Here is a 15502-nt window from a genome sequence, read left to right on the forward strand (position 1 = left end):
CAGTAGTAAAGTGCTCGCTTGATGCGCGTTCGGTTTGGGATCGATCCCAGTCGGTGGGCCCATTGGGCTATTTCTCGATCCAGCCAGTGCACCAATACTGGTATATCAAATGCCTTGATATGTGCTATCATGTCTGTTGAATGGTGCATATAAAAGATTCGTTGCTGCTAATGGAAAAACATGTAGAGGATTTCCCCTCTATAACTGTGTCACAATTACCAAATGTCTGACATCCAATAACCGATTATTAATAAATCAATGTGCTCTAGTGGTGTCATTAAACAAAACAAACTTCCAATAGCTGATGATTAATAAATCAATGTGTCCTAGTGGTGTCGTTAAACAAAACAAACTTCCAATAGCTGATGATTAATAAATCAATGTGTTCTAGTGGTGTCGTTAAACAAAAAAAAACCCTTCAACTTAGCATACCGCGGGATAGAGGCCCGTCTTCTTTGAACAAAGGCCTGCCCCTGCTCTACTATGGTTGTTGACAAGTGCTACCGAATCTTGCGTCAATCGCTTGCCGGTATTTTATATCGCATTAAATAAATTTAATTATGATGCAATAAAAATATCAGAAATCACTATCATACTCTTGCGAAGAAGTTCATCGTAAAATGACAGTAGTGTTTAATGTTCGTGTTATCTTGTATACACCTATGTAGTTATCAATAAACACACCACACCGATAATGACCTTTCCCAGTGGCACATATTCCTCTTACTAACGACATCAGTATTAAGTAAATAAACCGTGAGATACGTTTTATATTACCCCGATACAAGATGATTATCAGCAGACTTCACACGCTGGGGCCAATTACTACATAACTGATTATCTGGCTCACAGATACAGACGAAACTGGGGGCTAGTGTACCTGGTATTGATACAGTGTGTGTATGCATATTCGTATATATTCAGTGGAAATATACTGACATTTTTTTGGTGTGATTTTCTGTGTTTATATATGTGTGTTTGCTCTCTCTCTCTCTCTCTCTCTCTCTCTCCCATCTCTCTCTCTCTCTCTCTATCTCTCTTTGTCCTCTCCACGACTCCTCTCTCTCTCTCGCAATCTCCTCTCTCTCTCTCTTCTCTCGTCTCTCTCTTCCCTCTCTGGGCTGTCTGTCTGTCCGTGTCTGTCTGCTCTGTCTCTCTCCTCTCTCCCTCTACTCTCTCCTCTCTCCTCTCTCTCTCTGCTCTCTCTCTCTCTCTCCTCTCTCTCTCTGTTTCTCTAGCTCCTCTCTTTTCTCCCTCTCTCTCCTCTCTCTCTCTCTGTCTCTCTGTCTCTCTCTTCTGTCTCTCTCTCTTTTTCTCTCTCTCTCCTCTCCCCCCCTCCCCCCCCCCCCCACCCTTTCCCTGCCCTTCCCCCCCCTCCTCCCCCTTCTCCTCGCTTCTCAGCCCCCCCCCCCCCAGCGCTTCCTTCCTCCGCCAATGCAGCATTCCGATCAGACAGGTTTTTGCCTGGTCACCATTGGCTACACATGTGCTACAATAAAATAAATGTTTCTTATTCATTTATTAGGTGCGTATGTACGTATATCTACTACCTCCCCCCCCCCCTCTCCCCCCCCCCCCCCCCCCAACCTCATCGACCTGTTATCATTGTTCTCTCATCCACGTAAATAAATAATTTAAAAAACCGTTATACCCTCACTTGCTATGTTTACTTCAGAACGCAAATAAGAAATTAAAGGCATACTGTCACGGATTTAAGGACTTTATTTCTCTAACAATTAATAATAAATGGAAACCAAATCTAGCTATCGCATCACCGTAACTGAACCATGATGGAGTGAAAGCCATGTCATCCCTCTCGTCAATTTTATTTTTTTAATTATGGACCATTGCCATAAATCAATTATTTTTACAAAATTTCATTAATAAATGGAGTATGGTGGTTATGAAGATGGTTGAATAAAGTACATTTAGGGACAAATCAAATTATTTTTGTTCAGGTAACACTTTGTTAGACCATTAAATAGGTCAGTGGTCTGTGACAATATGCTTTTAAAGAACTGCCATGGGAACACAAACAAAAATATTGATCAAAATGAAAACAAAAGTAGACGAAATTAATGAATCTCCCGTGGTGTTGTGCTAAAGTTTCAAGGTACATTACCGCTATACGGTGGGTTTTGTTTGTAACAGTATAGGCTTTATTTATCTTCTTTTTAGTCGTCTTCTTTTTCTATTCTTCTTGTTTCTTGTTCTCTACTTCTTCTTCTTTTTCTTTTTCTATTTGTCTTTTCTTCTAACTCTTATGCTTCTTCCTTTATCTTCTTTCTGTTAAAGGAAGTAAAGAAATATTTTATTTAACGACGCACTCAGCACATTTTATTTACGGTTATATGGCGTCAGACATAATAGTTAAGAACCACACAGGTATTGAGAGAGGAAAGCCGCTGTCGCCACTTCATGGGCTACTCTTTTCGATTAGCAGCAAGGAATCTTTTACATGCACCATCCCATAGACAAGATAGCACATACCATGGCCTTTGTTACACTAGCTGTGAAGCACTGGCTGAAAAAAGAACTAGCCCAATGGGTTCACCGACGGGGATCGATTATAGACCGACCGCGCATCAAGCGAACGCTTTATCACTGAACTACGTCCCTCCCCTCTTCCTGATAAGTTCATAATTCCCAGTGCAAAACTGTATCGTTCATGGGCAAAACTGTATCGTTCATGGGCAAAACTGTAACGTTCATGGGCAAAACTGTATCGTTCATGGGCAAAACTGTAACGTTCATGGGCAAAACTGTATCGTCCATGGGCAAAACTGTAACGTTCATGGGCAAAACTGTAACGTTCATGGGCAAAACTGTATCGTTCATGGGCAAACCTGTAACGTTCATGGGCAAAACCTGCCTGGCCTGCAAACAACTGTATCGTTCACGGGGCATCGAAACTGTATCGTTCATGAGCAAAAACTGTAACGTTTCACTGGGCAAAAATACTGTATCGTTCATGGGAAAACCTGTAACGTTCATGGGCAAAACTGTATCGTTCATGGGCAAAACTGTAACCTTCATGGGCAAAACTGTAACCATCATGGGCAAAACTGTAACATAGTGTATATATCCTATTTAATAGAAAGCCCTCCTGATCACGCAACACACTGATATAGACATTTTGGATTTACTTACTTATATAATTACTTAACTACCAGCATAGTAAATTTCGTATTTACCTTCCAACTTACTAATGTATTTACCTACCTCGTTACCTGAATACTTATACACATACCTACCTACATACGTATTTCACTTCCTTACTTATTTACGCATATACTTATTTACATTCATGCATATATAAATTCAAACATCTATATAAATATGTCTCTGTACATATTTATTTCTTTAAGACAATTTTAAATACATATATTATACTGTAGACTTGCTTTCTATTATAATTTATAATTATTAGGCTATAGCCATGGTACAATTCATTAATGTTCCACTTCTATAATGTTGAACACTATTACAGCCATATTGTCAATCAATATTCTAGTGTTGTTATACATAAATGAATACTATATATAGATATCCATACTTATATACATAAATAAATAAATAAATAAATACACACACACACACACACACAGAGAGAGAGAGAGAGAAGAGAGAGAGAGAGATGAGAGAAGAGAGAGAGGGAGAGAGAGGATAGAGAGAGGAGAGAGAGAGAGAGAGAGGGAGAGAGAGATAGAGAGAGATCGAGAGAGAGAGAGAGAGAGAGAGAGAGAGAGAGAGAGAGAGAGAGAGAGAGAGAGAGAGACAGACAGACAGACAGACAGACAGAGAGACAGATAGATAGACAGACGGAGAGAGAGAGAGAGAGAGAGAGAGAGAGAGAGAGAGAGAGAGAGAGAGAGAGAGAGAGAGAGAGAGAGAGGAGAGAGAGAGAGAGAGAGAGAGAGAGAGAGACATAAATACATACACACGTGCATACATTCTTACTTGGTTTCATGATTAGTTCCTCACAATATGGCTTATTAACTTTGTGCAATCACTAATTTACTTACCTTGTTATGTTTGTGTATTTCCAGTCGTGGTGCTGTGTGCTTCCCCGGACTCGGTGAGAGAGATCATGATAAAAGCCCACGAGATGAATTTTGACAATGGAGAATATGTCTTCTTCAATATAGATCTGTTTAGCAGGTTAGATATTATTGTTATATCATTAGATGAATTTTGACAATGGGGAGTATGTCTTCTTGAATATAGATCTGTTTAGCAGGTTAGTTATTATTGTTATATCATTAGATTCATTTTTACAATGTGGTGTACTTCGTCTTTTATATAGATCTGTTTTGAAGGTTGGTTATTATTGTTATATCAGTAGATGAATTTTGACAATGGGGAATATATCTTCTTCAATATAGATCTGTTTAGCAGGTTAGTTATTATTGTTATATCAGTAGATTCATTTTGACAATGTGGTGTACTTCGTCTTCTATATAGATCTGTTTTGAAGGTTGGTTATTATTGTTATATCAGTAGATGAATTTTGACAATGGGGAATATATCTTCTTCAATATAGATCTGTTTAGCAGGTTAGTTATTATTGTTATATCAGTAGATTCATTTTGACAATGTGGTGTACTTCGTCTTCTATATAGATCTGTTTTGAAAGTTGGTTATTATTGTTATATCAGTAGATGAATTTTGACAATGTGGTGTACTTCGTCTTCTATATAGATCTGTTTTGAAGGTTGGTTATTATTCTTATATCAGTAGATGAATTTTGACAATGGGGAATATATCTTCTTCAATATAGATCTGTTTAGCAGGTTAGTTATTATTGTTATATCAATAGATGCATTTTGACAATGGGGAATAATCTTCTTCAATATAGATCTGTTCAGCAGGTTAGTTATTATTGTTATATCAGTAGATGAATTTTGACAATGGGGAGTATGTCTTCTTCAATATAGATCTGTTCAGCAGGTTAGTTATTATTGTTATATCAGTAGATCAATTTTGACAATGGGGAGTATGTCTTCTTCAATATAAATCTGTTTAGCAGGTTAGTTACTATTGTTATATCAGTAGATCAATTTTGACAATGGGGAGTATGTCTTCTTCAATATAGATCTGTTTAGCAGGTTAGTTACTATTGTTATATCAGTAGATCAATTTTGACAATGGGGAGTATGTCTTCTTCAATATAGATCTGTTTAGCAGGTTAGTTATTATTGTTATATCAGTAGATGAATTTTGACAATGGGGAGTATGTCTTCTTCAATATAGATCTGTTTAGCAGGTTAGTTACTATTGTTATATCAGTAGATCAATTTTGACAATGGGGAGTATGTCTTCTTCAATATAGATCAATATATGATCTGTTCAGCAGGTTAGTTATTATTGTTATATCAGTAGATCAATTTTGACAATGGGGAGTATGTCTTCTTCAATATAAATCTGTTTAGCAGGTTAGTTACTATTGTTATATCAGTAGATCAATTTTGACAATGGGGGTATGTCTTCTTCAATATAAATCGACAATGGGGTCGTTTAGCAGGTTAGTTACTATTGTTATATCAGTAGATGAAATTTGGCAATGGGGGTACGTATTCTTCAATATAGATCTGTTTAGTTAGTTATTGTTGTTATATCAGTAGATTAATTTTGACACTGGGGAGTACTTTAACATATATCTGTTTAGCATCTTAGGTATTTTTTATTGTATCAGTAAACAATTTTGGCAATGAGAAATATGTCTTCTTCTGTATAAATTTGTTTGGCAGGTTAGTTTATTAATTATTTGTTACAGTACCAGATGAATTATTAATTAAAAAGAGAATATTCGGAGCCTCACAAACATTCTCGCTCATATTTGAAATGCTAACATTGAAAGATATTCTCCACATATACACAATCTGAACGACAAAACCGTAACACGTGATGCGGGTCGCATCTCTGCACAGTGCAGAGTCGAATGGACATTTGTAAAATTAGTTGATGAGTCTATGGTTCTCTATCTAGTACGTCGTCTACGGGAGGACAGCCACTCCCTAGGAAATCCTTTACTGAAAATTCCATTCCTCATGCTCCGCCATAAAGATGACTGGTCTCCCAGACTAATTTACTAGATCAAAACTAGCACCGGACAGAGCTAATTGTAATACGTACAGCTGTGATGACACGCACTCATGAACACACGGACACATTTGAAATGCTAACATTAAAAGATTGAAGGATATTGATCTCGTATACATAAGGAAACTTTAAAAGAACATTTCTGATACTAATATCAATTGTTGAAGGAAATTATTTAATTTTTTGATCAATGCAGAAAGTCTAATTTAAAAGCCAGATTCATAGCAGACGACTGGGACTGATGATGGCAGTCGCGGCTTTGTCAAAACATCCCTTTGTTCCTGTTTTGTACGGAAATACAAATTCTGTATTTGTTATCTGTTTTATCTGCTCTCGACACACTTCCCGGGAACTTAGAATGATGCGCCCGCGACAGACCTGCTTGAACATTTCAATGGATGCAAAATTGTTGATTGATTGATTCGCTGGTAACGATGTTTAAAAGCAAAGTATCAATGACGTCTTCACACTTTTCATCCTAGCTCCATCACCGAGCTGCCGCCCGCCCTCGACACGAAGGTGGCAGCGATGTAAATCGATTAATGACAAATCGTTTCAGTGTAGAAGTCAGAGAAAGGAAAACTGCAATCAAAATTTTATGTTTTCTGTTGTCCCTCGCGACGTTAAGATTGATGAAAGAAAGAAAGAAATGCGTTATTTAACGACGCACTCAACAAATTGTATTTTACGGTTATATGGCGTCAGACATATGGTTAAGGACCACACAGATATTGAGAGAGGAAACCCGCTGTCGCCACTTCATAAGCTACTCATTTCGATTAGCAGCAAGGGATCATTTATATGCATCATCCCACAGACAGGGTAGTACATACCACGGTGTCACGGGGATCCTATAATACCCGTAACTGAATGAAACACGATTATCCAAATATCTCTCCTAACTGTATATCTATTAGATCTCTCTGTATCGGGAAGTTATACCCGCGTGGCTCGTCTAGGTATGATCAGAGATAAGATCTTATATATAAAGTATACATAATATAGCACGTTTAGTTCACTAGAAAACACAACAAAACACAATACACTTTGGAATCTGTATTGATACTACGCTGACAAATGTACTGCCGCTGTAGTTAATTAACAACAACAAATAATAACAACCCAGAACTGATCACTTAATTAGTTAATCTCTAGGGGTCTAGTTTACACAATATTCTAATCACTTCACCGTGACACAACACCCACACGTGTGATAATTGAGAAACGCTTCCAGGGAAACTTAATTAATAAAGGAATTACAACTCTATTCCTAACTGGTTAATTTTTAATTAACCCTTAACTACTCATTCAGTAACCTTGTAATACAGACTTAATACTGGTACCTATCACAATAAAGACAATTACCTACAGTTTACCTAGGTCCTCTAGGATGACTGGTTAAGCTTTATATATATTAGAACAGTGAGCCTACAATTTACTGCGTCAGATTACCGGCAGCACCGTCTAAATAATATTGGTATAATACAGTATTAAAATATTTAAAGTCACATCAATCACATCAAGGTTATACACAGAGCAGAAATAAAACATTTACCAGTCCGGACGGACAACGATCCCCTGGAGCCTTCCTTTTGTTTCTCCCTGTAATCTCTAAAACCCTAGCTATTTATCATAAACCCGAATATCGCCTGGGGGCACAACGCGGTCCTCCCCCTATCAAGTGATATTTCCACAGCGACCAAGCCGGCATATTTTTCTTAGATTGCCAGACTTACTGACGCCTAGTCGCCAAAATCGCGGTCGTAAAAGCCGCACTCGCGGAGGTATTACGTAACTACTGGCCACATGGCCTCCGCACCTGCGCTGGGTGTGTATTAGGCACAGCTCGACCACGGTCGCGCGGAGGTATTACGTAACAAAGTGCCCACCTGGGCTTAAGTGCATATTGGAACTGCACACGGCCCTCTAAAACAATTAATATCGCCACAGGCGAAAACAAAATTAAGAGCATGTTCCGTCACACACGGCCTTTGATATACCAGTCGTGGTGCATTGTGTGGAACGAGAAATAGCCCAAATGGGCACACCGATGGGGATCGATCCCACACCGACCGCGCACCGAGCGAGCGCTGTACCACTGGGCTACGTCCCGCCCTTACGACTTTCTGCGAACACGTGTCTACAGATATAACGTGGTGCTAGTTGTTCCGTGTGTATTACAAGATCCGCGCATCTTCAGAACAAGGACATTAATTTTCTGAACCATTGTATTGGCTTTTTTTAGTTATAAATATATAAATAAATAAAACTATTTTGCTGAAACATTGTTGTTTTCTAATTAAAACTAAATACGGTAGATTTAAATAAATAAATATTATTATTATTATTTTTAAATTTTATTAATTATTATTATTATTATTATTATTATTATTATTATTATTATTATTTTTAACTGAATGAATGAATTGATGAATAAACTACAGAATGAATATACCAATAAATGCATTGGCGCAATATCACATGCGTGTATCGAAAATCAGTAATTCGAAATACTACTGCTACTACTACTACTACTACTACTACTACTACTACTACTACTACAACAACAACAACAACAACAACAACAACAACAACAACAACAACAACAACAACAACAACAACAACAACAACAACAACAACAACAACAACAACAACTACTACTACTACTACTACTACTACTACTACTACTACTACTACTACTACTACTACTACTACTACTACTCCTACTACTACTATGCTACTACTACTCCTACTTCTATAACTACTTCTACTACTACTACTACTATACTACTACTACTATTACTCCTACTACTACTCCTACTACTACTATACTACTACTACTCCTACTTTTACTACTACTTCTACTACTACTACTACTACTACTACTACTATATTACTACTATATTACTACTACTACTACTACTACTACTACTACTACTACTATACTACTACTACTACTACTACTACTACTACTACTACTACTACTACTACTACTACTACTACTACTATACTACTACTCCTACTACTCCTACTCCTACTCCTACTCCTCCTACTCCTACTACTACTACTAATAATAATAATATTGATAACAAAACGAACAACAACAATAATGAAAATATGACGGTGACGGTAACTATTATTATTGCTATTAGTATTATTATTGTTGTTATTATTATTATTATTGTTATTGTTATTATTATTGTTATTATTATTATTGTTGTTGTTGTTGTTATCATTCCTATTTTTATAATTATTATTATTACTACTACTACTACTATCCACCCCACAGTAAGAACGACTCGGCGCGGCCGTGGTACCGAGCTAACGACACGGACGAACGAAACCACAACGCGAGACAAGCCTACGAAGCGTTGATGACGGTAACTCTCCGGAAACCCACGAGCCCGGAGTACCACTCCTTCTCGGAAGAGGTGAAACGGCGGGCCAGACGCATGTACAAGAACTTCACGTATGGCGAGGAAGAGGTGGGTGAAATCAGTGGCGGATCTAAGGGGGTCCCAGGAGTTCGTCCGCCACACCCCCGCCTAAATTTTGAGTCATATATATATATTATAATTGTTTACGTTGGAGAATCCGAGATATTAAATCGGGAACGTTTGTGGCCTTCGGTCACATGTCACTGGGGCACCCTAAATGGATTTTCTGGATCCGCCACTGAGAATTATCACCAATGCATTATTTCATAGGGTTTTTTGGTTTAACGACACCATTAGAGCACATTGATTTATTAATCATTAGCTCTTGGATGACAAACATTTGGTAATTTTGACATATAGTCTTAGAGAGGAAGCCCGCTACTGTTTCCCCATTAGTAGCAAATGATGTTTTATCAGCACCACCCCACATACAGGATAGCACATACCACGGGTTTTCATATATCAGTTGGGCATTGGCTGGAACGAAACATTACCCAAATGTGCCCACTAACGGGGATCGTCAATTATTCCATTTCATTAATTTATAGAGAGAGAGAGAGAGAGAGAGAGAGAGAGAGAGAGAGAGAGAGAGAGAGAGAGAGAGAGAGAGAGAGAGAGAGAGAGAGAGAGAGAGAAGAAAGAAAGGATATCGTCATTCTTTTTTCTTCTTCTTTTTTTGACACTCAATATTCGATGCATTTACTGTGCTTGGTTGTTCTTAAAACCAGGATTCTAAATTGCTGGGCTTAGCAATTTGTGTCAAGCGTTAACTGCAGCCGTCTGTATAATATGTTTGTAAACCACCTCAATGTATCACCGATCTAAGTTGAATAAAGTTCTGTTCTGTTCTGTTCTGTTCTGTTCTTCTGTTAAACATCCATTCATTGAACAATTAATTGAATGAACTAGGCGAAACATATCACTGAAAAATCGAAATAAAAATATATCTTCAATTCTTGTGCCCGGAAGCAGATTTCCAGTGCTCTACTGCTGTCTGGGCTGTGTTTCTTTGATTTCCAGTGCTCGACTGCTGTCTGGGCTGTGTTTCTTTGATTTCCAGTGCTCGACTGCTGTCTGGGCTGTGTTTCTTTGATTTCCAGTGCTCGACTGCTGTCTGGGCTGTGTTTCTTTGACTTCCAATTGCCGATGATTAATAAATCAATGTGTTTTAATATGTCGTTAAACGAAACAACTATTATGTTGCGTTCCAGGTGAACAGTTTTGTCGGAGCGTTTCACGACGCCGTCATCTTGTACGCTCTAGCCCTTAATGAGACGCTTGCCGCAGATGGTTCGATTACTGACGGTGCTGCCATCACGCGGAGGATGTGGAACCGGACGTTCGAGGGTACGTAGTAATTAATGACGTCATTACATCATTTACTTTCACTTATGACTCGAGAAAAGGAAGGAAAGAAAAAAGAAACATCAACCCCCCTCACCCCCCCAACAAAAAACCCCACCAACAATAAAAATATAAACCAATGCCACCCCCCCCCCCCCCCCCCCCCCCAAACAAACAGTTATCAACAACAACAACAAAAAAAGCAAATAAAAAAGCAAAACATAAAAAAGACCTTAAAACATTTCACTTAAATTTTACTTACGGTTGCCGTATCGTCACATCATCTACTAATGCACATCAAGAAACCCCACACAATTACATTTGGAATAAATTCACAATGTCGCCTCACTATATCAGGAGGGGCGGGCCGTAACCCAGTGGTATAGCGCTCGCTCGATGCGCGGTCGGTCTGGGATCGATCCCCGTCGGTGGGCCCTTTGGGATATTTCTCGTTCCAGCCAGTGCACCACGACTAGTATATCAAAGGCCGTGGTATGTACTACCCTGTCTGTGGGATGGTGCATATAAAAGAACCCTTGCTGCTAATCGAAAAGAGTAGCCCATGAAGTGGCGACAGCGGTTTCCTCTCTCAATATCTGTGTGGTCCTTAACCATATGTCCAACGCCATATAACCGTAAATAAAATGTGTTGAGTGCGTGCGTCGTTAAATAAAACATTTTCTTTTTTCACTATATCAGGGATCGAAACTGGCAAAAAATTCCGCCAGCCCGATTCAAAACCTGTCGGATAACTTTGTTGACTAAAACTAAAGAGTATTCATTTGGTAATATAAGAGAAAATGTATTACATATCAAGTTAAGACACAAGTGTAGTGATTTAAAAGCAGTCTTATATCGAGTTGGTCTTAGCACCGAATCCCCTCGTGCAGTTGTGTATATAATTGTAAACAATTATCTTTTTTTTCTGTGGATGGATTTTATATGAAAGGCAAAGGAATTCATTGCAAAGATTTCTGCCAATAGATTTACAACTAGTTTTAAATGGTTAAAAGTACTCTTAGTGAAGAACACAATAAAACAATATTTTTTCATGTACATAAGTATATAAATGAAACAAAGCGTTTCCCTTATTTATTTTATTGCTATTATTATTATTATTTGTGTAGCCATTACGTAATCATTGCGATACCACTTTATTGCGTCTCATTTTTTGTGTTTCCTTTATTCTTTCTTCTTTCTCTTTCTCAATAATATTTATTTCTGTTCATATTTAAATTGCAAAAATATATTACTGTTGTAATATGTATGTATTTTGGAGAAGGCCTAGTAAGTTGTGTAACTTGTGCCTAATCCATTTGTTCCTTGAAAAGCAATAAAATGTTTCAATCAATCAAACTAATGAGAGAATATAAACATACACTAATTGTCGGTCCGAACGGACGACAGCCAAAAGAAATTTGCGGCTCGTGGTAATGTTCACTAGCAAAAACCAATTGGGCCTGCAGTATTTCGACTACTGAATATTATAACGTCATTTACTAGTTAAAGGCGTACTGTCACGGATTTAAGGACCTTATTTCTCTAAAAATGAATAATAAATAAAAATTACATTAATTGTTGGAAACCAAATCTATCTATCGCATCACCTTAACTGAACCATGATGGAGTAAAATCCATGTTAACCCTCTCGGCAATTTTAGTTTTTGAATTGTGGACCATTGCCATAATTCAATTATTTTTACAAAATATCATTAATAAATGGAGTATGGTGGTTATGAAGATGGTTGAATAAAGTACATTTAGGGACAAATCAAATTATTTTTGTTCAGATAATACTTTGTTAGACCATTAAATAGGTCAGTGGTCTGTGACAATATGCCTTTAATGTAAAATACGATTATAAGCACAACTACAGCTTTAATAGTGCAGGACGCACATTAAATCAATACTTTTCTTAATGCGCAGAGCGAGTTGCTTCCCTCTATTTAGCAAATTTAAAATGGAGGTCAATATTTTATGTTGTCGTTGGAAGATTTGTTTTGTTAATAATGATGCAAGTACTTCAATTGGGATTTAGTGAGTACTGTAGGTTATACATTTTTGGTTTGTGTGTCCATTTGTTGCCCTATTTCGGTTGAGAAACGGTTGAAACATGGTGCCATAAGTTTTGAATACCAACTACATATAGGGTATGTAACAATATTCAGACGTAGAAAGAACCACACTTTCAACGTCAATTCGGGCTACAGTTTTATTAAACTCAAAATCTAACCTCACCATATCATAATGTGATTTATTAATTTGCAGTACACACACACCTAGTTAAAGGGACATACCCTATTTAAAACACTACAGCATATTTTTCACTATTAGAGTCGTTTATGATCACTGAAATCAAACATTACTTTTATTATATTATTTAGATTATCCATTTCCGTAGAACCGAAGTGTTTGTGGTCATCCTGTTGTTTCTAATATCACAAAATGCATTTTTCTTATTTTAAACAAAAAGCACGTGCGTCTGAGAAGTAGCGGTTATTGATTCGAGTTCTAGTCTATTTGTTTGAGGATATTTTCCGGTTTTAGCATCACATACTCTTCTTTCACTCTGATGTAACTTTATCCAAGTGTGCTACCAGTTTGTAAATTGACTATAAACTTCGTGTCCATTTTTACAAGTTGAAACTAGGGTCTACGCCTTTAATAAACTCACATTATCACCTCATTTTTACAAGTTGAAACTAGGGTCTACGCCTTTAATAAACTCACATTATCACCTCACATTACGTTATTATATACCAATGCAAAATACCAACACAAAACCTCATGTCATCATTTACTTCTTTACTTCCTCCAGGTATAACCGGAACTGTGAGTATCGACTCGAATGGCGACAGAAATGCGGACTACTCGCTGTTAGATCTCAACCCGGCTACGGACCAGTTTGAGGTATGAACCCTGTGTATGTTGACACTATACCGACTCGTATATAATACTGTCTCCAAACCACGGTCGTTCGTATTGTTAAACACATGCAACAAAACAGACAATCTCAGTGCTAAAATTGGTTTTACATCTTCAGATACAAATAACTGAAACATTCGTGTGTATCGTGTTTTAAAATTAAACAATTTAAATTGTGCATTCAGTTTGATACTTTGGTCTTTATACAAACTTGAACACTTGAACTTTTCAAAAGAAAGTGACATAAGCCTACGAGCAACACCCCCAATCACCCCCCCCCCCACCCCCACCCCCACACCCACACCCCAATGCTGCTTTAAAACCTCAAATTCGGGCAAAAATAATATAGATATTCGGCTAAAATATGCTAACCTGAGATCTTTTTACCGTGTATTTCCATCATTCAACCTTCAAAAATAGTTAAGTGCTAAGTGATTCGTTTGCAGTCCTATATAGCTGTTTGGTAGTAATGCTAATATGAATAAATCTTATCCAGATTCAAGCACTATCGTCTAATTCAGGCAAAAGCCAGCCTACCCCCCTCCCCCCTTCCCCCTAAATCTCTCCTCTCTCTCTATCTCTCCTCTCTCTCCTCTCTCTCTCTCTCTCTCTCTCTCTCTCTCTCTCTCTCTCTCTCTCTCTCTCTCTCTCTCTCTCTACATCCCTCCTCTTCTGCCTCTATCCTCTGTTTCTGTATTGCTTTCTCTATCCCTCTCTGTCTATCCCTGTCTCTAACCTCTGTCTCACTCTGTTCTTGTCGGTCTTCTCTGTCTGTCTCTCTCTGTCTCATCTGTTCTGTCTTGGCCCTGTCTATATAGGGAGATAGAGAGAGAAGAGATATCTAATCTCTTCTAGCCTCTCAGTGTAAAATCTCTGTTTGATAAACGTCCTATTATCCTCCTCGCATTTTGTAGCCTCTCCTCTATAGATCGAGATCCTGATATCCTAGTATCTCGCTATCCTACTATCTCTAATCTGCAGTCTCTATCTCGCGCTATTTTAATCTCCTCCTCTCTCTGTGGATAAGATGATATACTTTTGCCCCTCTGTCTTCATCTTTGTCCGCCAGGTGGTCGAAACTATCTCGGAAACAAAACAAGAGGTCTCGAGCCGGTCCCAGGTCGGACCATCCACCCTGGGCCGGGGGGGCGACCGCACCACACCAGCATCTGATCGTCCCTCCCAGTGTCGGTTTCGATCTTAGCCTAACTCCAAATGCCACCCCATGAAGTCCCTCTTGGTAATAATTATAGACTAACAATCGAGGCCTTTGCAAACTAGCGCTGAGGCAGGCAAAGGAGAGCGCTAAAGCTATGAAAGTTGTGTGATGTTGAGTTGATCAGTTCTAATTATTCGAGGGGAAGAACGTATAGCCCATGTGGTTATAAATAAGCGCCAATGATGCGCGGTCGGTCTAGGGCAACCCCAGTGCACAAGCGACTGGGTATATACAAAGCCGCCGTGGAGGTAGTATGCTATCCGGTCTGACGGGAGGTTGCATATAAAAGGTATCTTCGCTACCAATGAGAAAAGGGATAAGCGGGTTTTATCCCCCTATGGACATGGGTCACAATTACCAAATTAATGGACATCCAATAGATGGTGATCATAGTGTAATTCAAGGTGTGTTCTAAGTAGTGTGTTGAACACCAAACTAAAAGGCTGTTTTAAAATTATTCAAGACTCATCGGCCT

General features: G+C 38.2%; 1 protein-coding gene across 1 annotated transcript; it reads left to right on the top strand.

Annotated features, from left to right (window-relative positions):
* The first annotated feature begins 4035 nt into the window (after positions 1–4035).
* Positions 4036–15012, top strand: LOC121373082 (receptor-type guanylate cyclase gcy-28-like). The gene is made up of 5 exons (XM_041499528.1): positions 4036–4161; positions 9392–9587; positions 10751–10886; positions 13702–13793; positions 14878–15012. Exons 1-5 carry the CDS (start codon positions 4091–4093, stop codon positions 15010–15012), a joined length of 630 nt encoding a protein of 209 aa, XP_041355462.1. The 5' UTR covers positions 4036–4090.
* The last annotated feature ends 490 nt before the right edge of the window (positions 15013–15502 follow it).

Source organism: Gigantopelta aegis, chromosome 5 (genome assembly GCF_016097555.1).
Source record: "Gigantopelta aegis isolate Gae_Host chromosome 5, Gae_host_genome, whole genome shotgun sequence".
In the NCBI taxonomy this organism is placed as follows: Eukaryota; Metazoa; Mollusca; class Gastropoda; order Neomphalida; family Peltospiridae; genus Gigantopelta; species Gigantopelta aegis.